The following is a 26,219-nucleotide window of genomic DNA, read 5'->3' on the forward strand; positions in this document are numbered from 1 at the left end:
AATTGATCCAACTGTATACCATATTTATCATGTTTCACTCAAATAGAGATTACGACGACGTTAGTAAGGAGTGGGTAATCATTTAGGAGGAAGGTGGTTAGTTCTAGAACCATAGACTATCATCTTGAAATCCCTACTAGTTTTCCTTATTGCTTAGTGTGTAAGATTACTAAAATACTTTCTCAAGGGTCCTAGGATGAGTTAGGCCAATCCTAGAATGAGTTTGGCTATTTAAGGTCAACATTCAACTTAAATTTGAATTGTTTAATTTTCACAATTTATCCAATATGTATTCAATATTTTATTCTTTCTAAAGTACAATAAAAAAAATTTAAATGTAAGAGTTTGATCTTTATGTTTATCTTTAAAATATTACATTTTAATTTATTTCTAGATCATAATAATTACAAAGGTGGGTTATAATAATTACCGTCTTTTTTATGTATAAAATAAAAAAAAAAGCAGTATTGAATTGTTGTATAACTTAACATATGCCATTTGACGCAAATTCAATTGGTCTTTATTTTATAATATCAGTAACCGAAATATATAATTTAATATGTAAATTATATTGACACCTTATGAGGTTAGATTAAAATATACAAACACCTTTTTACTTTTTGCGAAATTATAGCTACACCCTCTATTCAAATGCAAAATTTATACAAACAATTCTTGAAAAATATTACACTAACACCCCTCAGAGAGTATAGCTGTAATTTTATAAAACACAGAGGGCATTTATATAATTTAATCTAACCTCGTGGGTGTCAATGTAATTTACCCTAATTTAATTGGTTGGAATAACTTCAGTTTTTTTATATGCATATGAAAATACTATAATATCAACCACATTAGCTATTTAAATATCAATTAAGTTTAATAAAAATAAAAATAAAAATTAAATTAATAAATAATATATTAATTACATTTAAATAAATTTATCTCAAGAGAAAAATCAATATTAGCGTATTGTTATACAATTGAAAGATATTAGTGTGAGGATTTTGCGATGCCCATAATCCTTTTTAAACGCTTAAACAAAAAACACGTGCCTAAGCAGAGACACGCACGTGACCTCCAGCAACCAACTCCCCTCCCCCGCCAAATAGGTTTTCACAATTTTCAAGAATCCTCGTCCCAGTCCAGAACTGCAAAGCGAAGGAAAACTGGAAACGGTGAGAATTTGTTTACTCCGGCGAAGCGAAATGGGGCAGAGTGGAAATGGGAGGGAAATCGAAGTGCGTAGCTTGATGGGGGAATCAATCCGAGTGTCGATTGAACAAAACAAGACCGTTCAAGAACTCAAGCTCCTTCTCAAGCAAAGCTTCTCTCCGGCTGCTGCTTCTTCTAATTTCCACCTTTTCCTCAAGGCAAGTTTTAAATCCCTCGTTTCTGCTTTAACATGTGTGTGTGTATGAATGTTTGTCGGCAAATGCTGATGTAAGATTAAGGAGCAGTCTGGTGCATGATTAATATTTTACATGTGGTGCTTCATGGAGTTGTGCCTTTTCCAGTAAGAGATTTAATTTATTATGGAATGTTTTTTTTTTCTTTTTTTCAGGTTGTTTTGCTGATATCATTCATTGAATTGGTCTCTCTCTTGATCAACTGCAGACATTTTGTAATCTTTTTCATTTGATTTCGTATTTTTCTTCTTGGTCACAGGGTGTGAAATTGAACTTGCAGAGTCAGATTAGTAGCTATTTGATTGGGGATGGGGAATTTTTAGTTATTGTCCCGTTTGTGAAAAAGGATAGGCAACAAAGGCATAGAGTTGAAGCATCTGAAATGATGTCAGAAAATCCGAACCCTGATGGAAAATTGGAGACTGAATTAGCTGACTCAACTTGGTCTGAAATCATGCAAGATCTCTTATCTTTTCAGGATGTCTCAAACCGGGAAAATCCACACAAGGCTGAGTTCAAGTGCTTGAATTCTGAAAATGAGAATACCCATGATACTTCAAGAAGGAAGAGACGGAAGAAAGAGTTGAATACGGGCCTAGAGGAAGGATCTTCAGATGATGTTCTATTAAGCATATTGCAGGCTTCTAGAAATAATATGGTTGATGAAGAGAATCTTAAAAAGTTGCTTCAGTTTATGGAATCTTCAAGTTGTTTAAGTAATCCAGCCACAGGGTCTTGTGTGATGAGGAAAGCTAATGATCAACTGGACGGTGAATCAGACCCTTGTAAAAGTAGGTTTTGCCTTTGTCCACTATGGTTGAAGGACATAATGAGGGTATTTGCTTTCATAAACATTTACTCTGCATGCCTTCAGCTGTGGCAGAAACAGATAACCATCAATGCTTTGAAGGGACCACTGGACGAACTCCATAAATTTGGCTTTCACCCTGGGATTGCAGATTTTGAGGTTCTCTCCCAACTTTGTCCTCAGGTAATTTATCTGATTGGCGAAACTATAGTGGCTTGTGACGGATCCAGATTATCTCATACCCCTGCAGGGTTGCTGTCATTTTCTCCCAAGATGATTACCCCATATTTATCTTAACATAATTGTTTGACATTTACTCGTAATTGGTATAATAATTTCTCAATGAAATATGTCCCCTTTTCTATTTGTTTGTTTGAGAAACCTTTGTCTATCTGATCAAAAGATGGATCAACATACTTTTAAAAATACATTAAATAAGCTGGATTTCTTAACCTAGATGATCATTTATCAGGTCTCTCTAACACTAAAATATGAGGATCTAAATGCTGACTTATTGCATTTGTACTACAGCGGAAATATTGCAGTAGTCCTAATCATAACTTGAAGTTTGTACTTTTTCATAACAGTGCAAAAACATGAGTCATTTTGATTTATGAGATGCTATGCAACTATTGTGTGTGATTAGACGTAACTTGTATATTTCTCGTTAGCATGGGCAGCGCAATAGCAGAAAACATGTGCTATATGCAGCGAAAAACTTGAGTAATTTTGATAGTTAGAAACTTCAATAAATTTTAAGTTTGGTATGGGAATAAATACTAGAAATGCAATTGAAATTTACTATAGACAAAATAAATTATCTGCTTCAAATCATTTACGCAACATTAATGCAATTGATGGGAATACATGCGCATTTTGTAATCTAAACTTTATTGAGGAAGTCTTTTAATTTCTTTTATAAATCTTCTCTTAAATTTAGTGGGATGTAACATAATACATAGTCTATCATAGAGTAATCTTTTTGTGAATAAGATAGTTTCGTGAACAATTAAAATAGTAAATAATTTATAATTTGATTATTTGAACGTGAACCTTATAATGTAAGAGAAAGTAGAAGTGTAAGATATATATCTCACTAACCTTTGTAGTTTAAATGAAGTTGAAATATGTAGAGATATCAATTGTTATACACACATTTCAATATATATATGAGCATTGAATTCAATAAAATTAAAAGACTAATAGTTTGACATTGAAGGCGATTAACTTGTACTGGAAGGGCCAATTACTAAAAATATATATAAAATATTATTACCAAAATATCTAGTACTCTCATATATGTTCACACATGTCACCTTTTTCCCTTTTTTTTTTCCCCGGAGGTTGTGGTGGCTAGCCTCCTCTTGGATCTGTCTATCGCGTACATTTGATTCATGAGATACTATGCAACTACCATGTGTAATGAGATTAATTTTCATTGTTTGTATAGGATTCTTGAGAGGTGTATTCTTTGAATGCATGCAGTGAAGAACAATTGTATGAGGTCTTATCTTAAACATCAGATGCAATTAAGTAAGTTGTCATAACTTTTGAACTGTAGTATTTTGGACATGGAAGTTGTATATATGTAAGAATCAAATCACATTTTTATTGAGGGTCAATCACATTCAGCTATTTCTTGGTTGTAATTAATTTGATGGCTGCAGCATTAAAGGGAAACAATAGGAAGGGAAAGAAACAAAGAGTTCAGGAAGAAAGAAAGAAATGGAAGTGAGTGAGAGGGACAACAGAGAATGTGAGACAAAGTAAAAGGAACCATAAGTAAGAATTTTAAAGCAAACAGGTCATCAAACAGGAAATCTTTGAGTAAGAATACAGTGTCTCCAAACTTAGTGATGAATTGAATGCCATGAGTTCAGAACATAGAATCCCCATGACGACAAAAAGGAAGAAAGCGTTGAATAATGGCTAACAAAAAGGACCTCTGGGTGATGTTTTCTTAAGAATTTTGAGGGCCTATGGCGACAATTTGTTTGATGAACAGAATTTCATCAAGTTTCTTGAATTTATGGATTCGCAAGTTGTTTAAGTAATCCAGCTAAGGGGTTTGTGGGATGAGGGAAGTTCTTGAGAGTGAATAGACCTTTGTGAAATAAGAGTAGTTTGTGCCTCTTCCACTGAGGTTGAAGGGCATAATGAAGGCATTTTCTTTCATAAACATTTACCATGCACACCTTCAACTGTGGCAGAAACAGATCAGGACCACATCAAAATTTGTTCACTCAAGGGGCCCCTGAACCCACTCCATTTGGTTTTTTCCCTGGGGTTGCATACCCAGAGAGCTCTCCAAGTTTGTCCTCGAGCAATTCATCTGAAGCACAAACTATATGGCCACGTGTTAGATTCAGATTATCTTATGCTCTGGAGGAATTTCCTCCATTTCTAACAGATATGATTACCCATGTTCATCTTATCTTAATTGTCTGGCATTTACTTTTTTTCCTTTTGAAAAGTTTATTCTCAAAAGAAGCCCATTGCCAATTCCTTAGAACTCATCCCAATATCCTCATGAGATGGTACAAAATATTCTTGCAATATGTTAAATCAATTGACTTTTTCTGCTGCACTCTCAACCTAGATTGCAGGCCCATATAGATGCCAACAAACTATAGAAAATTCAAAGGGTAATTAATGCAATTTTTCTTAAATTTTCTTTGCCCCAAAGAGCCGAGATAGGTATATAAACATGGTTTAACCCATAAATACTAGAAATGCAATTGAAATATCTATTTTCAGTAGGCACCGTCATGAGACATGGCCTTTAGGAGCTTTTCTGAAGATTATGTGGTTTGCTTGCAATGAACCCATGGTTGTTATTTGTTAATGGTATATGGACATGCTTTTATTCATCATCTTTTACCTGCATCAAGAACTATTTTCTTATTTCTCAGCCTCTTTGACATGTATCCCTAAGCGCAAAGTGACTGGGTTTTTACAAAAGTGACTACATTGTCACATTCTTGCTAATAAATTGTACCTTTGTTAACAAGAGAAGGGCAAAAACCTTTGCGATGTATATGATTTATGACATGCCATTCAACTCTTGTTTGTGGTAAGACAAGTTCTTTTGTTTGTTCTTTATGATATGGACATGCTTTTAGATTAGAACCATTTTCTTATTTCTCAGCCTCTTTGACATGTATCCCTAAACACAAAGTTACTGGGTTTTTACTATAAATGGACTATATTTTGATATTCTTGCTTTTAACTTGCACGAGTAGGGTAAAAACCTTGGCAATGTATATGATTTATGATATACCATTCAACTCTTGTTTGTGGTAAGACAAGTTCTATTTTTGTTCACTCAGAAAGCTGGAGTTGCATTTTATTTGAACTACATGTATATAAGTGAGACTCATCTTAGAACTGCATGCATTTAAGTGAGTGGTATTACTTTCACAATGTCGTACCGCCACATGGCTATATATGTGAGGAATCAAGTCATGTTTGAACAAGTTGTTTGTAACTACAAGTGCTTAATCCTTGATAAACTAGCTATTATGCTAGGACAAAAACACATAAAATAGATTAAAATGGGAAGTGCAATTAAGAAGATGGTTTTGTATAAAAAGAGTAGTTATGGAGCAGGACTAGACCCTTATGAGCTGTTGTTCCAGGATGACTAAGTATTGCGTGTATTGGGAAAGTGACTTGGAATCTGAACTAAGCCATGAAGGGGCGTTGAGGGAGGAATAAAGAAATTGAAGGGAGTGACAGGGACAGGAGGACAAGGTGAAAATAAATGTAACAATAGGTAAGATTTGTAAACCAAACAGGAATTGGGTGGAAACAGACAAATTGATGGAAAGAGAAAGGAAGATGAAGTAAATGTGGAAAATAGGAACAGGAAAGGAGAAAAAATAACCAAAAGGAAGAGAGTAAGAGAAGGATAAAATGCACTTAAGAGGATCTGCCTGTACCAGCAGGAAGACAAGAGGAAGTAGAGAGAAATCAACCACGTGCAAGGAAAGCTGAAGATCAAGAATAAGTAAGGGAACAGAAAATAATGGTGGTCTATAGAAGAAACGAATCGAGTAGAATACTTTGGCATGTAATGTGGAATATGACCCCAGATGGGACCAACTTAACTATTGCATGCTAAACTGTGAAAAATAAAGTAACTGGGAAGTTTAAAAGGGAATTGGCCGCGAGAATAATTTCCTTTTCTACTGTAAGTGCATGATACAATATGCTTAATGCACTATCTCTTCTGCTTTGTATTTTCTTGAAAATTATGTGCTTTATGTACTGGAGACCATCTTTCCAGTTATCTAGTTTCCTCATTAATCCTTGCTTGCGTGTATATTCTCCAACTGGTGATATATTGCATCTTGTGTCCTGACTATTGCAAGTATGGAGATGAGTGCTAACAGGAGTAAAGGGAAGAGGTTTGACTTAGAAGGAATATTGGGATGTATGCCTTCTGACAACTTGATCGTTGTTTGATGTCTAAGATTAATGAGAGACAATTTCATGGATTTTGTCAAAACATTAAGCTTTCTTTATTTGGAAGCTCTAGAGAAGCATAATGATCACAAGAAGGAAAAAAATAATGAATGAATTTCAGGTGCTGAGTTCTGGATGTTGCAGATTCACAGTTTTACATCTATACCATTAGACAGAACCTGGAAATGCCAGATTCTGCAGTTGACCATGTTTTAGTTCTAATGTTTTTCTGCCTATCAACTTGTCCAACACCTTGATGTATCTGATTAACACTTTTCTGTTGAGAAGAAAATGTGGAGAGCTATAGTAAGTTCGCTGAAAGTGCATTGAGGTCTAATTTGAGGATTTGACAGAAGCTAATTGTACAATAGAGAAACAAAAAAAACATTTACATTTGATTTGATCTATGTTTGTGGTGCTTCCCTCATAATTTAACTAAAAATATCTTCTTTCCATTTTTGTGTTATTCACTGCAAAACTTCTGGTGCTATTGCTAACTGGATGGAGCAACTGATTTAATTTTTCCATGACGAATAATGATGTTTGAACTTGGCCGAATTTCTATGGTTTGTTGAATTTTATTCTGAGATGAATTTGATGTGGCTTTCAGATGTGAAATGTGACTTATGTCAAATCTTGAAGGAACCTACCATCACAACCAATTCAAACATTTTGTTGTTGCCTGTTCATAGTTGATTGGTTTTTTACTAATTGTCAGTCGCCATGCCAAAAATCATTTACTTATCTCTTTTCATTGCTCCTAGACAGTTTTAATACAGAACTGCAGTAACATTTTGAATCTATTTTATGAAAATGCTTGCATTTTTCTTATACCTCTCAGGTAATACGTATTGTTAACAATGAAGTAGAGGCAAAAAATTTGGGTGATTCCCTTGTTATAACCAAATGCTCAGCCGAAAAAAATGATCAGCATGAAGATCAACTCACTACAGGTACTTTTTGCGTATGCTTAATTAATTTAAATTCCAAAAGGTTATTATCTACTTGTGCATGCAAAAGTTACCTCAATTAATGTTTTACATTTGAACTATTCTTGAAAGCTGCAAAGCAATTGCCTAGGTCGAAGATCCTAAATTCGATGAAGAAAAGAGAAACTTGCGTGAAAGCTATTCTTTCAGAGGCAGCAAAATCATTAATGGTACAATAATGTTATTCTACTCCCACATTGCTCTGAGATTTCATTTCTATCCCAATTCAATTTCCATTCATAGTGTACACTTGTTGGAATTATTTATCTCTTTCAACTCTTTAGACCTATTTCAAGTGATTTCTGCTGTTTGACGTATAAGAAGTTTTTTGTTTTGCACTTGGTGTTGGTGTAGTTAATTATCAAACCTATAGCTGGTTATCGGTTATCCATTTCACTGCTCCTACATATGAACTCCAACTATTTGTTATTTTTGCATTTCTTGAGGTCTGCAAAGAATCCAGGAGGTTAGAATGGAAACCATAGCACATCGAATTAAATGCTATGAAGTCTGAAGAATTGTACGTAGCAAGCTCACAAGAGGACCAGAAGGCCTTACTAATGGAAAACAACCAATTAATATTGCGATGTCTCTATTATATCTGGTGACTTGCCTGATATGGTGAGAAACAAGAAATGAGGCTCAATAAGATACCCTCTTTCTTTTTTCAATAGCTAATTGCTCTTTTTGGTTAAATACAAAATATCAGGTAAGGACAAGGATGAAAAACCGATGTAATGGGAAAGGGAAACGGGAAACCACATATAGAATGAGAAATCAAACATAACTAAGACTGGCTTGTAGATGGTCTAATCTTGATGTGAGCTCTTGTCAACTCTCAATGAAGTCTTGCAGAGGGTCAATTTGATGCTGATGCCCAAAACTTGAGGTATATCCAAAGCCAGAACTTTCAGAATTGTTTGAAGGAGAAGCTTCTTTGAAAATAATTTAGTTCCAAAATGAGTACTTATTTGTTGGTCTTTATACATGGTTTATATTTTTATGGGGTTTTACGATAAGATATATTTTGCTAACTTTTCCGGTTTACTGGAGTCTAGTTTATGAGTTGAGTATTGATAATGCTATTATGACTTTCTTTTGGAGTCTTTTTAACAATCCTAGATTTGGGCTTCAATAAATTAATCTGTGTTTCCTAGTTGCATTTTTAATACTTTTCTTGGTAGGAACGGCTATGTTGCATGGACACAAGTATGTGGATATGGACACAGGGATACTGAAAATATGAAAAGAGAAGATACCATATGAGACTAATGCATTGACTAAAAATTTCAGATTTAGAGAAAAAAAAGAAATATATATATATATATATATATATACATATGACAATATATAATTTGCATAACATAAAGTATTTTTTTAAGAAGAAAATAAGTTATGAACTATTTGTAGACCAAAAGTATTAACACAATGAAGTGTAGTTAAGAATATATTATGATACAAACTTTTAATAATCAAATTCATGATACGTTTGTTGCATTTTTTAATCACATAATTCATATTTTACTTGTGCAAGACATGTATAATTCATGGTTGGAAAGGTCACATCTGAAGTTTTATTCAAAATAATTTTTTATAATATTATGGACATATTTTAAAGTATTGGACGGGTATATTGTATCCTATCGAGTATCTCATACAAATATGCTATCCTTGTAAAAGTTTTTGTACACCATGGAGGAGCAGAGCAGCTTTTAAGGTTTATATATACTATATTTCTTGTCTTACTTAGAGTTGATTATCATTGAGAGTGGGCATTCCTTATTGTTTATTTGGTTCTACCATTGTATGGAAATTTCTTCTCTTATCCGAAATTATTTCTCTATACTTACGTTCTTCTTTTCCTTTCTGTTATCATATAATATTGACATATAATATTGAACGATTGATGAGGTGGTCGTTTAACATTGGTATTTGAGCCACGCCAAACAAGAGCTCTTGGTTTGAATCTCATTGCCACCATTTATGGAAGATTTCACGTGCAGGGTTTTGCACATGAGGGAGCGTGTTAAGATGTTAATATGAAATAATTCACCCAACAGATTAAGCTTTAACGTTAGATGCACTTTCCTTTGTTATGTCTAAGTCTTTTTCGTTGCTCTAAAAGTTACACTTATCATATATTCCTGCATAATGTAAAATTATAACATGCCCGTCTTCCTATTAATACTCTTTACGGATAATGATTGCAGCAGAAATGGTAAACTGCCAGGCATCTCCCACTAATTTCTCTTTTTTTTCCCTAAAGGATGCTGTTTAAATAAGCAATCAAACGAAGATTCATTCTATTACCATGTAGGGCTGTAGGTGTACTTATACTCCCGGAAAGCTAACATTTAGTGCCCTCAATCTATAAAAGTCATGAGTACTGGAAAGCTCCACACCTACTACACTCAATCTACACAAGTCATGGGTAAAATATGACAATTTGAGATCTCTTGGCATGTCCTTGCCCTAGAGGCTATTTTTTTTCCCTTAACTTTCTCTTCATTTATTATGTACGATGGCTTAAAAACTTTATCTGTGCTATGGAGACTTTACCATCCCTGCCACTTTAAATGGATAAAATTGATTTATCAACACCTTTCCGTTGTGAATCTTTATTCTATATAACAAAGAACTGAAACATGATGAAGTTTGTAGAAAAAACTGTGGCAGGCATGGAAGAATCAGTCTGTAAGGATTGAGCTGGGATATTTGGATAAGTTAGTAATACTGTATTTTGTGATAGGAAGCAAGGAGCCTCGTCTATGTAGCAGTATTACCAAAACAAGAATGTAAAGTAGCCTGATTATTCAAAACTCATGCTTTTTTGTGTCTTTTCAGGATGGAGGGTAACAATTTCTTACAAGATGGGTTTAAGATGTCTCGTCTTGTCTTTTTCTTATCAGATTGAATTAAGAACTTAAGATTTGTTTGACCATATAGTTTTTTGATAGCTTATAGATATTCTGTGTCATGCTGTTCTAGTATTGATAGTTTTAGTGAATGAGTTGAGGAGTTTGGTAATTGCTCTACGGGCATCTAGAGTAGACTTTTCCCCTGCTACTGTGGCCATGAGCCTCCACCCACAGGAGCTAGCTAGTTTGATTTTAGGAAAAGTTCACATGAAAGAAGTTAGGAGAAATGATTTTGTATTCATAATCCATGTAAGTTAACACTTTTAGCGTTAACTGAATTTATGGAGAACTAATTAAGGCCACTTAAAGAAAAAATGCTCAACTTACACAATCACGTTTTCTCCTGGCACCGTGGCATATTTGTTTTATTTAAGTGATTAAATGCTTAAATTATTTTAATGCAGTTTGAAAATGGAGTGGAGATGGTCAAGTCTTTTTCATTAGACGATCTTCTGGTTTTTGTGAAGAAAGCCGATACCCAAGCCAGTAAAAAAGAAGTCGAAAGAGAGAGGAGAAGAGATTCTGCTGCTTCAACTTCCAATTCATATGAAGTACCTTGCCATGTAAGACTAATCTTATTGTTTCAGAATCTAGTCAGTTCTAATTCTTGTAGTACTGCTGCAAAAGCCAGAGTATGAAGGGAACAATGTGAAAGGAACAGATCACTTGTCCCCTATTTTAGTGCTTAAAGTGTGAACTGCATCAATAATATGTCTATATATCCCTTGGCTGATATATTACATCTGAATATTGCTTGTAGCAATTCTGTTCATTGTTTATCATTAGCTTATTCATGTACCATTTACAATAATTCCAGAGGTTGAGTTCTATTGTTTTTTGGAGTGGGCAACATATTAGTTGTTTTTTGCAGAAAGTGCGAATATTGTTCGAAACGTCACATGCATGTAAGCTCCACGGTTGATTACTATGCCATGCCTAGTGTGTATTGTCTTTATGGTTGTTCTTATAGAGTACGCCCTTCATATAGTTAGAGGGTACATAAGCTTTGTAGAACGAAAGAATGCAAGCTGTTTGTTGCATAGAGCAGAGACTCGTTTGCTGGATGAGTTGAGAGTGATGTGGATAAAACCAAAGGATCAAAGATGAGCTTAGATTTCAGTAAAAAAATTTAGAATTTATTAATGGATAGAAGGAAATTTTTAGAAAATGAAGCTATTGAGCAAAAGATAAGGGATTCATAGCAAACATGCATTAAAGCTAAATAATATTAGAGAGTTCATCATTTCAATTTATAAACGGTGGTTTGGTCACCTTTGGCTTTCTGGTCTCATTGGACCTCTGAACTGCACTCAACAACATGCTCAATATTATGATAAGTCAATCCTCAATCAGATAACCGAATCACTTCAAGTTGCTCTTGCAACCCTAAGTCTCATAAGAAGCTTCTCATTTAGTTCTAAGCAGTTTTTTGTGGATGTTTCTGTTTCCTTTGCCCTTTTTCATTTTTTCAGCTAGCAGCTCAAATAGTTTTCCTATGGAAATTTAAGTACTCGGAGCCACTTCCTCTTTCTCCCTCTACCACACGCACTGAGTCTTCGAAATTAGGTTTCTTAATTGATCTGAAGCGAGTGATTGTGTCAGATGCATATTCATTAAAGTCGGTCTATTTGCTACATACATACAGCATACTTTACATTGATGTTCTCAAAAAGTTCGGATGTTCACAAAGAGCTAGAATGATGGAGAATACTTCCTCCAACAGACATTATAGTTTTACACATAGCATAGTTCTAGGTTTCCATATAGCGTCCAGCGTGCTAAGTCTATTTTAATGTTGTGTTCATTCTATGAAACATATGTTGCTTAACAATTTACAGTTTGATTGGTGTGTAATGGTAGTGGATCCCTACAAGTATTTGTATTACAACAATAAATTTTCAGGTCATATGCATGTAGTTTGCTTTTTTGGACAGGGTTTTGTGGCGTCACGTCTTTTGAAAACTCTGCAAAATTTAATTATCTCCGAATTATTAGCTCATTTCCATAATCTCTGGCAATGATGCTATATACTCTGAAGAGAAACCAATCAACACCAAAATATATAAGATTTGTTCCATTCTTCAGTTGATTCATTTCATATAGGGAAATCAATACCAGAAAATGTGTCGTCTTTCATCACATGAACATATTTGGAGTGCCATGCAGACAATACTTTAGGGGCATCTGCAATTTTTTTCTTGTAGCATGTGCTTGTTCTTGGCTCTTCAAGTATGTCCTCTGCATAATATGATACAGCAATGATCTAATGGGTGTGTGCAATCCTTGACACAGTCATCACAGTTGACAGATGTTTATTTGAAGCAATAAGAATGCAGAAATGTTCGTTCTATGTTTGTAGTTGCCCAAATTTTTCAATAGGGATTATAGTGCAATAGCATTCCACTCGTTCATTTGGGGTGCTATGGTTATTGCCAGAGCAATCTGTAGAATACTGACACTGTTGATATTCCTGATTGGGCAGGACACAAAGACATTGCTACCAGAGGAAATGATGGAGCACCTCAGAAGCAGCATAGGATCTCAAGGACAGGTTTCTACACTTTGAAAGCCATTTTTCCATTTTTAACCTTCCTAATTTGTTTCATTTCATTTATGTCCCATCACTGCTAGGAGGTATACAAGCTAGCTTGTCTCAAGCTCGATTGTTTTTAGCTGACTGGAGCCTACTCAACTTGAGATCTCCGATGACCTGGACTTAAGCTCAAATGTTTCTATTCAAAAGCTCACAGCTCGTGAGCTGATTCGCGTGCTTTGTCCTATTTTTCTATTTTTACATTTTTATTAGTTTTTAATATTATATATTTAAATATTTATCCAATACTATATCAATGTATTAGAATTATATTCAATCAATATCTCATATGTTTTAACAATAATATGATATTTTTACTAAATAAGCCTAAAAATTCAGTAATTTTTTTATATATTCTTTTAGTAATAATTATTTAATACAATGCATAGAATTTCCATAGATCCATTTTTATATTTGTCAATCTATTGTACTTTATCCAATTAGTATACGTTTTTAGGACTCCATCCGAAATTACAGTTGGCAAATGAAATTGAAAAATGATATTCAATAAATTGCAATAGCTTTTATGTTTGTCTTGTAAGCATATTCTTTAGAAAGATATATAAATATGCAGACTAACCTTTGTACTTAAATTTGTATTGAAGTTTGGTAATGGCCATAAATTAATACTAAATATAATAATATTATTGGTGATTATACTAAATATTTTCATTGATATTGTATGACATATATGTCTACAAATGAATCAACTATTGTTTGCTTATTTTTCTTTGTTTTTTATATGATAAATTAATATAAAAAATTAATTTTCAATCATCATCATATTGCAATAATGTATTTTTACAAGCATTGTTTTTTTATTCTTAGAACTGTCTTTCTACTGTTATATACTATTAAATGTAATTTCTTATAGAATTTAATTCAAAAAAAGGACTTTCTGTTAACAAACTTATTTGTAAAATTGACATACTTTGAGAGTTACTGAAGTTTCTTCATATATATATATATATATGTAATTATATATTATATCCATATTCTTAATAAAATACCACTACACAAGTTCTGTATGAGTATGTGCATAATGTAATCAATATATTCGATATTTTCGCTAAATACATTGCTGCTACACAAATATTAAATATATACTAAAAATAGTTATAAAGTTATATATTTCTACCATCAAGTTAAATGAGTTCACACATGTTTTGTGACATTTGAAATTTTATAAATAAATTATAAAAAAATATTTAGATTGCCATTATTCTATATCTAATTTCATATTAATTTCTATTCTAGCTTTTTAAATTATCTGAGGAATTCTGGTGCAAGATTAAGAGTCTCTTTTATCATAAAATAAAATATCAAAGTTTCTTTTGTCATTCTAATATGTTTAATAGTTTTGAGACTCAAGCTCGACCTTGATCTGGGGCTCAATCTTTTCCTTTCGAGCCATATAAAATGACTTGTTGAGCTTGAGCTAGAGCTCGGGCCTAAACATTTCCAAGTTTTTCTGGAGCTCGACTAGATTACACCTTTACCCACCGCCCTTTATTTCTTGGCCTGAGAACGTAGGACTTGGTTTTCTAGGCGAAAGTCAGGTTTGAGATCATACTTGTATGGAGTGTAGAAACTGTGGTTTACTGAACTGTGCTAAGTTAATACTCACAGGTGGTTCATATTGAAGAGATTGGTGCCCGGAGTGCCAAGTATGTTGAGATCCCCTGTCAGCTCTCTCAAAATGTGAGGTCTGCGCTCAACCGTGTGGGCATTTCAAGATTGTATAGCCACCAGGTAAGAATATTCTTCTAATAATCAATTATGTAACCATCCAGCACATATTCCTTTATGCGCTTGACTGTGATAGAATGTCAGGCTGAATCAATCAAAGCTTCCCTTGCTGGTAAAAACGTAATTGTGGCAACCATGACATCTAGTGGGAAGTCCCTTTGTTACAATATTCCAGTTCTGGAAGTACTATTGCACAATCCATTAGCTTGTGCTCTGTATCTCTTCCCTACAAAGGTTTGTTATCTCAGGTTTATCCTCATAATTTTGCTGGTTCGTTAATGGTTTTGTGGTTCAAATTTTGCTGAATTTGATTATGAAATGGTTATACAGCTTGAATTCATTGTGTTTTTACGCTTTTAGGTATACTTTTTTAATTTATTTAACTTGCATGTAGGCATTGGCTCAAGATCAGCTTAGAGCTTTGTCAGCTATTACCCATGGGCTTGATGATAGCCTAAATATTGGGATATATGATGGGGACACTCCTCAGGAAGATAGGTTATGGCTACAGGATAATGCCAGACTGGTATTTTACATAATTTTTATCCTGGATAAGATGGATTCTCTGAGACGGCATCATTTTGTTTTTAATATTCATCAATATTGTGCAGTTGATAACAAATCCAGACATGCTACATGCCTCAATCTTGCCATTCCATGGGCACTTTAGACGAATATTGTCAAATCTTAGGTGCTTCTTTTGCTGCATATGTATCTCTACCACTTTTTGGGTGACTTTCCAAATTACTCGCTTTAATATGTTACTTTTTGTTTACAGAACTTCTAGTCTTTCATTCATTTTGTTTCACCAGTTATTCCAATGGAAGGTCACGATTTTTTTTTTATGTCAGGTTTATTGTTATTGATGAAGCTCATTCTTATAAGGGGACATTTGGTTGTCATGCTGCTCTCATATTTAGACGGCTTCGTCGAATCTGTTCTCACAGTATGATTCCTTTCCCATAGTTTATGCTGGTTTCAGAATTTCTTTTGCTGTCCTTTTTTTTTCCTGAAATTGAATCTTACCTTTACAACTGGCTTCATATCCAGTCTACAGCAGTGACCCTTTGTTTGTTTTAAGCACTGCGACTTCTGCAAACCCAAAGGAGCATGCTATGGTAATTTTTCTCTTCAGAATATTGTAAGAATGTATCTAATTCAGGTTTAAGATTCACATTGCTGATTCATGGCATATAAAACAGTTATTTACTTTTTTGGTCCAACATATCGCCTAAACTTAGTCATGCAAACAATTGGGGTGCCAACCATTTCATGGAATTTTGGTACAAGGCATTTCACATTTTATATATTTTACTGATATTGATGAATTATTTTGCTATATGTTTGCAGATCTTTGACTGCACGCCAAATGCATTACATTAGAACTTGCTTATATACCTTGTTTTTTACTTTTTAACTGACTGCAGGAATTAGCAAATCTACCAACGGTTGAATTAATAGAGAAGGATGGTAGCCCTTCTGCTTTGAAGCTATTTATGCTTTGGAATCCTCCTTTATGCCTGAAAACTGTGAGATTTTGCTTAGTGGGTTTGCCAAACTTCCATTTGAATTCTATAGGATTGGATTAACTTAATTACCTTCTTCCATCATTTCCACCTCAAGGTCTGGAAGAGAACAAAGAGCAGCTTGGAGGCTAAAAAGTCTGTTAGTAAAAATGTGGTTGCTGGACGCTCAAGGTGATATATAGTTACCTGAATGGTCCTGGACAATCTTAGCTGTTTGTAGTTGACCTCTTGAATTGAAATAACCATGAGTAATTTTTTAACTTATAGTTTAATATTTATTGTTAAGTGGAACTCAAGTTCAGCAAAAATGTGGAAAGAGTAAGCATGATTTAAATGTGCCTTCTATATCTGAATGAATTTCAATTAGTTTCTTTTAATGCTCCTGCTGCAGTGGGGCATGACAAGTACAGAATGAACACAAGACTTCAGTTCAATCTCATATGCTGTCACAATGGGGTAGAATGCTAGGAATGATTGTTAACTTTGTGTCAGGAAATGATATCAAAAGGTTCTTGAAGATCAGTAGTTCCTAGAACTTGAAACAGCAATTAAATGTAATTCTGGATTCTAGGAACTCTAGGAAAGATTAGGAGGTCATTGTAATGTACCATAAAATTGAAATTGTGGTAAGGTCGTTCTACAATAAGGTTTAGAAATATTCTTAACCTGCTGAACAATTGAAAAATGGGGATAAAGATTTTACTTCACTTTGGATGAGCCCACTAGATTATAGTACAAAAAAGGAGAAAAAAAACCCCAAGTTACTTGCTTAAGTGAATGGTAATTCTTTTGCAGATGATGTGAAACTTTGAGCGATCAAGTGTATATTTTCTCTTAAATTTCAAGGTATTCTGTGGATTAAGATCTAAAAGATGTATCCCAAATCTGATTGCTGTGATAAAAAAAATTTATAATTGTATGTAGGAGCATACTACTATCACCTTACTGATGTAGGAATCAAACGACTATGCACAATTCCACTAGCTTCGAATTAGTTAACATTTATCTCTGAGTTGAATAATTGAAAAAAATGGTAGGAACTAGGGAAAATTTTTGCTGAGAAATATATTTCTTAATTTTTTCATTGAAACATTGAGATTTTTTCCTTTATAGTATCAGATCTAATTATTTGAGGTTAAGGTCAAAATATGTAATATTGTTGGAAAGGATATTTGGATTGTTACAAATCTACAAGTACAATGGACTATATGGTTCCTGCGTCTTATCCTTCATAAGCATGCTTCAATTTTATTTGATTGAAATTTAAATATAAGGTTTTTCAATTTTTACAGTCTTTTATAGGAAAAGTAAATTAAAAACTATACTAGAGCCATATTTATAGATAAATGTATCAAGAAAGAACTTGGTGTGAGGAGTAAAATAAGGAGGAATTTACAGAAATAAAAGCTGGATGTGATCATGGAAAGAAACCTCTGATAACAATTTTAATAATGAATCTTTAAAACTCCTATTGTCAAAGTAAGGAAGGATCCATTTGAGAGAACCAACCATTGAATCAGTAGTAATTTACCACAAAAAGAAAACAAACAACCCATTTAAGATACTCGCCATTTCAAGCATCAGATGTTTGATTAGAACACACCAGTCATGAATGACAAATAAAATTTTGGCATGGCTGTCTAATGGCATCAGTATGCAAATCAACATTAAAATGCATTACGAATTTGATGAATATCCATTTTGTTTCTTCGTCATTTCTAAGGACGTGTTTTAATGTCTTTGTTATGATCTTTATCCTGCAGTCCTATTTTAGAGGCTTCATACCTCTTGGCAGAAATGGTTCAGCATGGGTTGCGTTGTATTGCATTTTGTAAAACACGCAAACTTTGTGAACTTGTTCTCTGCTACACGTATGTCTAGAACCTCATCTTTTAATTATTTACGAGTTGAATCATTCTTGAATTTGCTGGGCATAATAACTCTTTATATCTTTGATGTAATAAGGCGTGAAATTCTTCATAAATCAGCACCTCATCTAGCCGATAAAGTATATGCTTACCGCGGTGGCTATATTGCTGAGGTCAGTTTCTTCTTCTTGTTTTTTCTTCAAGTATTTTAAGATGTTCAACATATGCAAAGGTGTTTAATCATGGTTTTATCCTTTTCACTTGCTAATAATTATTGTACCACACATGGTGCATGTGTACACAGAAATATGCATAAATGAAAAGCATTACCTTCTCTGATTTTCTTTTCTCATTGCCCATGAATGTCGACCCACAAAATCATTAACAGGTATTCTAGGTGAGCTATATATCAGTGATTGCTGGGAATCTCCTGGTCATCTTTAACAAAAGTTGTGCTTATTCTCTACATACTAAACTGATATCTATCATATTCCTCAATTTGTTGATGTTACTATAGTGTTGATTCAGATTGACAATATCATTCCAGATCTCAATATGTGCTTCAAGATTCATTTTCCTTGTCGTGTATCAAACTACCTACAGCTATAATTGAGTACTTCATAATGGTTTCCATTGTGCAATTTGTAGTAGTATCCCCAGTTCTCTTTATCCCCTTACTTTTGGTGGGTTCACTGCATTTGGAGTTGATTTCATATGTTAGTGTCATAAGTTCATCATAATATCTCATTTCATCTACACATTCATTGATAGCCTTTGTAGCAATGATATCTCGAGGAAGGGCTTTAATGATTCAATTCACTTGGACCATCATCCATGAGCATTCTGTGTTTACTTTGAAACTTTAAGATGGTTAGCAGTTATTATGTTAATGCTTATTGCATAATTTCAGAATCATTTTAAGTATAACCCCTTAAGTAGTGCTCTCTGTGATGTATGTATTGGTACTAGAAACTTTTTAGAGGTTTGGCATGATTTATGAGCTCAAGAAGTTAAGAAGCACTTAACTAAATGTTCCACAATGGTACTTTTTCTTATGTTCGCATAAGCCCTTTGAATTTGCCTGTTAAGCCGTAATTTTGGGCAAAATCTGTAACTTAGAGGTCTTGTAGGCTAACAGATATCCCAAAGGGTTTGGGTATGCTTGTTAACATTAAAATGGTAGAGCATTTTGTTACGCAGCTCTGTGGTTATAAACATTTAAGAGCACTCGTACATATAGTAGGAAAAAGAAGGGAAAGGAAAGGTGGGGAAGGGTTTTTTTCTCCCTTTTTCCCTCCTGGGGCAGGGGATGCTGTGCTCGGCACTTCTGAATTATAAAGCACTTTGATGACGACAAGCAAGGATTTTATTTTTGGCCTGATGCTAATTTTTTTGGATCATTTGCTGTTTTCACTTTGAGGGTTATGACATCTTCCCCCTTTCATCACATAATACATTGTCATTCTCGTCTTTGATCATTAATTTTTCTTGAAACTGAAAAATGTTGATTGTTCTATAACTATCTCCAGTTTGATATAGGCTTTGTGGACCCTGTAGGCGGCAAAAATTAATGGCTATGTACATACTTCTAATTTTAGTTTGATTGATGTGGAAGGCACTTTAAACAAGACATTTTTTTCTAGTCATCAGGGGAAAGTTTTGAGCAATAACTTCAGGAAATAAATAGTAAGGCAGAACTCAGAGCTATTCTAATTGTATAATTAGTCTTTGTCTTCAATTGTGATGGACCTTTTGAGGTGTAAGTTTAGATACCCATTCATATATGAGAACATCTTAGCTCACTGGGAAAATTATATCTGGATCTACCTATTGGAACCTCTGATCATAATTGCTGGATAGGAAACTTTGATTGTATTCATATTTATTAGTTTATGCATATATGGTATATATATATATATACACAGAGAGAGAGAGATATGGATGGATGTCAATTGCAGACATGATTTGATTGGTCAATAGGTTTAATGACTGAAAACAGGACAGATTTTAATGGCCCTAGTCTTTCAAACTAATCAAGTCCATTTGGAAATTACAATTTTAGAAAATAATTTGTTTTATCCCCAAAAAAACCATAATTCCGTGAGATGCTTTATCTCTGTGCCAAGTCATTTTTTAAGCCATCACCTTTTGTTTTTGTCAAAGCTGAAGTTTCATATATGGGTTAGAAATAGTGGCATTTTCTCAAAAATGTCGCTGTCTGTGCAAGGGTGGGGATAACTTTGAATGTGGGAATCTGGTTTATCAGCTGTTACCAGAAGAAGCTCCTGTAGCATCTTCCAGTGTTAAAATTTACTATCTGATGGGAACAGGACAGGAGAAGAATTGAGAGTGATTTCTTCAATGGCCGTATATGTGGTATTGCCGCCACAAATGCCCTTGAGTTAGGCATTGATGTAGGTCACATAGACGCCACACTCCATCTTGGGTTCCCAGGTAGCATAGCAAGGTACAGCACTAGGGCATTTCTGTTATGTCATTTTCATAACTTGCTTTGTTTTAATTGTTGCTCATTTCTGTTGGTATTCAGTCTGTGGCAACAAGCTGGAAGGTCGGGAAGAAGAGAAAAGACATCACTTGCTATATATGTCGCGTTTGAGGGGCCTTTAGATCAGTACTTCATGAAGTTTCCTCATAAACTTTTCAGGGGTCCAATTGAGTGTTGCCATGTTGATCCTAATAATGAACAGGTTTCTTTTATTTATATCATTGACTGTGATTCATTGTTTTATTTTATTTCATGACAATTTAATTGTAAAAGGATGGAGCTTTAGTTTTTGTTAGTTTAGAGAGTAAATGGTTGCATCCTTGAATTGCTCATCAATGTAGGTGCTGCAGCAGCACTTGTTATGTGCTGCTCTTGAACACCCATTGAGTTTACTTCACGATGAGAAGTATTTTGGCCCTGGCTTAGAGAGTGCTATCATGGGACTTAAAAGTAAAGGCTGCCTGACCACTGATCTGTCACGTGATGCTGCTGCCAGAATATGGACCTATATTGGGCATGAGGTAATTGTCAGGCTGAAGGCTTCTAGCTAGAGGTGCACTATGTGAACACATTTTTAGTAAAACACAACTTAGGCAGACTAGAGGTGTAGATTCAGTTTTTCAGTTGTATTTACATTTTGGAATTCAATGTCGCTCTCAATTCCTTCCCTCTAACTCAATCTGCGTTTCTCAGTTCTCTGCTCAATATCATGACAGTAATTCGTGCGTGTTATGAGCAGGATTCTTGTCTCTGTTCTTATAGGACCCTAGGAGTTAGGTTATATATGAACCAAGCCAGATTGATGTATGGCTAAAGTCTTGATGTTTCTTGATATTCTACCTGTTATGTTGTGTGATCAGCCTTATTGATTCTCTGCAGATGCTTTTTACATCTTGCTTACAACTTGACTGCCCAGCTTCCTAAATATGCAATGTACACAACAAAATAAGTGGATTAATTCAACTTTGTGGTGGGATTAGCTAGTGTACTCGGTTTCTCCAATACTCATCTGGTACTTATTTTCCTTTTCAGAAATCTCCATCAAGGGCTGTTAATGTTAGATCCATAGAAACCGTGCGATACAAAGTAATTGAAAAGACAAAGAATGAAGTCCTTGAAGAAATTGAAGAAAGCAAAGCTTTCTTTCAGGTACCAACAATGTGATAATTATGATAATTGTTTCTCATTCATGATATGAAGTGGGGAACTTGGTATTTTACATTAGGAGATACATTATCTTTTGTGGCCAACAGCTGAATTGATCAGAGCAGTATCCTGTATATTTTATGCTCTTGCATTGGCAACATACTAATTCCTTATAAAAGGAGATACTGTATATTTTGTGGCCACACCTTTGAATCAAGCTTCTGGGTTGTGTAGGTTTGATATATAATAATTTAATGTAGCACTATTTGAACTTCTAATTTGACTTTGCATAAATAGTTGTTAAGATGTTTGGCATCATGTTATGCTCGTGTTCTGTGACTTTCTATCTCTGTTTTGTGCCCATCGAAAATGCTTTGAGGAGGCCATCCATTCTTTTTCGGGCAGTTAATTTGTGGACTCTGATGTCTCTACTGATGGCAGGTTTATGAAGGTGCTGTCTATATGAATCAAGGGAAAACCTATCTTGTGAAGCATTTGGATTTATCAAGTAAAATTGCTTGGTGCCAACAAGCTGATGTTAATTATTATACAAAAACTCGTGATTACACAGATATTCACGTAATTGGCGGTGACATTGTATGTAACATTTCAAAGCTTATCCTTGTCTCTCTTTGTTCTCCTTCTGTTCTTTCTTTTTTCATTTTTGGCACTCTAGTTGTAATAGTTTTGAACTTCTTGTTTTGTTCTAGACAATCTTAATTATAGGTTATGTGTGAAAGAACTTTCTAGACAAGGAGAGCAGCACCAAAAGCACTCTTTTTAGCATGTTTCAGAAGTGGTTATCTTTCCTACCTTAGTGTTAAAAACACTTATTGAAGAAATTAGATATGGTTTTGAAGTTGGCATTCTTCATTATGTTACGGAAGTGCTCACATTTCTAGATATATTAGAGATCTGCATGAGCTTCGTGGGGTTCTCATTCTTTCATTTCCTTTTCCCAACTCTTGACCTGTTACTTAAATTATGCTGGGATTTTATAAAGGTGAAGATGGAAAGAAAGAAATACCAAATAAATAAGTGCCACCAGTTCCCTTACAACCAACACCATTCCTTCCCATTTGTGGGAAAGCCAACATTCATATCTGCAGTATATTACAGTTAAGCCTGAATGAAATTTATCATGTTGTTTCCTCCAATTTAGGAACCAACATTCGTATTATTTCATAGAATATATTTCACTATTGCATTTCCATTGTGCAATCCGAACATTATCTGTTGTTGAAAGAGTATCCTAACCTATTGCATGTCTGTCATAATTATAGGCTTATCCAGCTAGGATTACTAACGACCAATTTCAAAGAACAAGTGCACAAACGCATATTTGCAAAGTAACAACTACTTGGTTTGGCTTCCGTCGCATATGGAGAAGAAGCAACCAGGTTTTTGATACTGTGGAACTGTCCCTCCCTGACTACTCGTATGAATCACAGGTAAATGATGGAAAGGTTCATTTTTGGCTGGATGTGTATTAAATATTCATTTTTCAGATTATTTTGTGATGCTAATTCTGAATCATGTTATGAGTCTCCATTCTTATATTTTCTTATGTTATATATTTTTTTCCTACATTACTGGTTGTTAGGCTGTTTGGATTCGAGTTCCACAATCAGTAAAGACAGCTGTTGAGACTTCCCAATACTGCTTTCATGGGGGCTTACATGCTGCTGGACATGCTCTTCTCAATGTAGTTCCTCTGTGAGTTCACACCATGTGACTAATGATAATGTTTCTTTTCCCTCTTATAGAGTATGTTACTTGAATATGGTAATTTACGATATTTGCTGGTCTCACCATTATCACAATTGCCTGAGTTTAACTTCCTCATGGTTACATCTGTTTACAGATTTATTATCTGCAACCAATCTGATCTAGCATCAGAGTGTGCGAATCCTCACGATAGTCGCTATGTTCCGGAAAGAATTCTGCTTTACGACCCTCATCCTGGAGGAACAGGCATTTCAAAGAAGGTAAACTGTGATAGATCAATTATTATAATTATTATTATTATTGTTGTTGTTGTTGTTGTTATTATCATCTTGTACTGATTTACTTTTTTTTCTTTCTCAAGTTTCGTAACTAGTTGAATTGTGTCTGTTTCTCTTAATTTGGAAGAGGGAACATTAATGCCTGACGAAAAACTATCTGGACCTTATGAATGTAATATCTGGATGAACAGGTTTAGCTAATCATTGTACATCTAGGGAGTCATATTAAAACTGAACTAAAAGGAGTCACAGAGCGATATCATGAATTTGTTCAATTCTATTAATTGAAAACAAATATCTCAAGAAGCAATACATGTGTATTCTAACGTCAACTTCTTTGCAAGCTATAACCTTTAAAAGTATATGAATGAGCAATCTCTATAGTTGATTAAATTGGAATCAGGTTGAAATGAAGAAATGAAGATCAGTTCAGCTATTGTAATGGCATTTAAGAGGCATTGACTTAAAATGCTCATTGTTGCACCAAGTAATTTCTTTATATCTCCAGTCAGTTTAATAACATTTGACCAATTATAGATTAAGTATGCAACTTCAACCAATAACCTCTCCTTGTTTCTATTCTGCTTTCATTCTGATACGTTTCAAATTTGGAAGATGGATGCATATAAAGCAATGGTAATGTGATTCACTAGAAACTTAAATGCTTAAGGTTGTTGTGAGTCATGCAATACATCTTGTCACGTTTCCATAGATCACATGCTGCCCTCACTAAGAACTATATAAAATTTCTTTCAGGTTCAACCTCTTTTTATGGAGCTGCTAACTGCTGCTTTGGAACTGCTTTCGTCATGCCACTGTTCAGGAGATGCTGGTTGCCCAAACTGTGTACAAGTCAGTATAAATTCTAATGATTTATTCTTTTCATTTTTAGTTAGACTTGAATATATGCCTTTTGCCATCTTCCAGAGGCTTGCTTGTAGCGAGTATAATGAGGTTCTACACAAAGATGCGGCCTTAATGATCATTAAGGTTTGTCTCAAAACATGTGGTAGGAAGTTAAAGAGTGATTATCCAGCTGCTACTTAACTGCTACTATTTTGCACAGGGCGTTATAGATGCAGAGCAAACCAACTTAAAAAAGGATGTCAAGTCACCCACACGTTGAGTCCTGCCATTTTCGGGTTTATTTTACCAACTAGGAAAATTTTGCTTGTAATTAGCGCACCCCATCATCTTGCAATGACAAGGCATGACCTTCTTCTACCTGATTCTCAAGTATGATTAATAGTTAATATTTCTGAGATGATTTTATGATCAATTCTTTGTAGATTAATATTTGTTAACTAAAAATGGGAATTCTAAGACCAGGTATAGTTCTGTTTGACGTTCATTTCTTTAACTGTAGTGTAATTATTTTATTGCTGTCTTCCATTTCTTTTTCCAGTGACAGCATCAAAATTATTATTATATAGTCCTCATTTCTCAATTCGAAGCTTCATAACTTGGAAGCGTCATATCTGGTTTGTTTTTTGCGAGAAAATAGCCCCAACGCTCTAGACGATGATGCTTTGTTGGATCAGCAATGCCCAGCTGCCTTAGGGGAAAAATAGGAACACTATGAACAGCAAAAGATGGCGTATTGAATCTTTGAGAGGTGGTGGTTTGCAAATATTTGTACTCTATTATCTTCAATTTATAGGTGTTTGTGTTGATTCTTGGCCAGGGTAAACAATCATTCTGTCCTTAGATGAGGTGAATAAGAAGGCTATTGCAGGGCAGCATTTCCTACTCAAACAAAATATTTAAGATAGTTATAATATCTATTCACATTGTACTTCATTTTTATAAATTTTCCTAGGCAAAGATCTTGAATGATTTGAGCTACATGAATTTTGTTCTCGTTGCGATGCTACCAAGTTACAATACAAACTCCCAAGTTCCACTTGTGACAATCAAAACTAGAGTGTGTTGATTTGAATCTTTTATTGTAAATCGATATGCTTCTTGTATTGCATTACAAATCGATGTTGTATTTTATGTATATGTACAATGTGTAAAATTTTTTATTTAAATGTATAGATAATGCGAATTTTGATATATATATATATATATATATATATATGAACCATATTTCAAAATACATTATTACTTTGGAATAGAAAACTTGAATAAAAAAATTGCAATTAATGGTATTCTGTGGAGTATTGGGCTAGGGGTGTGCATTTTGACGAACCAAATCGATTTTCGATTAACTAAAAATTTGGTTCAACGGT

The 26,219-nt window shown here is 34.2% G+C and overlaps 1 protein-coding gene across 11 annotated transcripts; it reads left to right on the plus strand.

Moving 5' to 3' along the window:
- The first annotated feature begins 1,106 nt into the window (after positions 1–1,106).
- Positions 1,107–25,830, plus strand: LOC105158042 (UBQ, helicase-c and DEAD-like helicase domain-containing protein). Of its 11 annotated transcripts, XR_016064647.1 has the most exons (29): positions 1,111–1,373; positions 1,669–2,400; positions 7,526–7,637; positions 7,746–7,843; positions 10,996–11,154; positions 13,074–13,142; positions 14,814–14,936; positions 15,018–15,167; positions 15,328–15,459; positions 15,545–15,624; positions 15,785–15,879; positions 15,984–16,051; positions 16,361–16,462; positions 16,557–16,630; positions 18,223–18,330; positions 18,425–18,500; positions 20,658–20,794; positions 20,876–21,035; positions 21,175–21,354; positions 21,866–21,982; positions 22,421–22,576; positions 23,263–23,430; positions 23,583–23,695; positions 23,844–23,967; positions 24,742–24,837; positions 24,913–24,975; positions 25,052–25,193; positions 25,275–25,314; positions 25,490–25,830. XR_016064647.1 is itself a non-coding variant. In XM_020693034.2 (27 exons), the coding sequence occupies exons 1-27, from the start codon at positions 1,209–1,211 to the stop codon at positions 25,109–25,111; spliced, it is 3,717 nt and encodes a 1,238-aa protein (XP_020548693.1). In that variant the 5' UTR covers positions 1,111–1,208; the 3' UTR covers positions 25,112–25,785. The 11 variants fall into 11 exon arrangements, 6 of the variants coding, with proteins under 6 accessions (XP_020548695.1, XP_020548694.1, XP_020548693.1 ...); XR_002286856.2 differs by having other exon boundaries at positions 25,052–25,314; XR_002286858.2 differs by lacking the exon at positions 25,275–25,314 and having other exon boundaries at positions 25,052–25,221.
- Positions 25,831–26,219: the final 389 nt, after the last annotated feature.

The sequence above is a fragment of the Sesamum indicum genome, linkage group LG3 (assembly GCF_026168435.1).
Source record: "Sesamum indicum cultivar Baizhima isolate 11 linkage group LG3, ASM2616843v1, whole genome shotgun sequence".
Classification (NCBI taxonomy): domain Eukaryota; kingdom Viridiplantae; phylum Streptophyta; class Magnoliopsida; order Lamiales; family Pedaliaceae; genus Sesamum; species Sesamum indicum.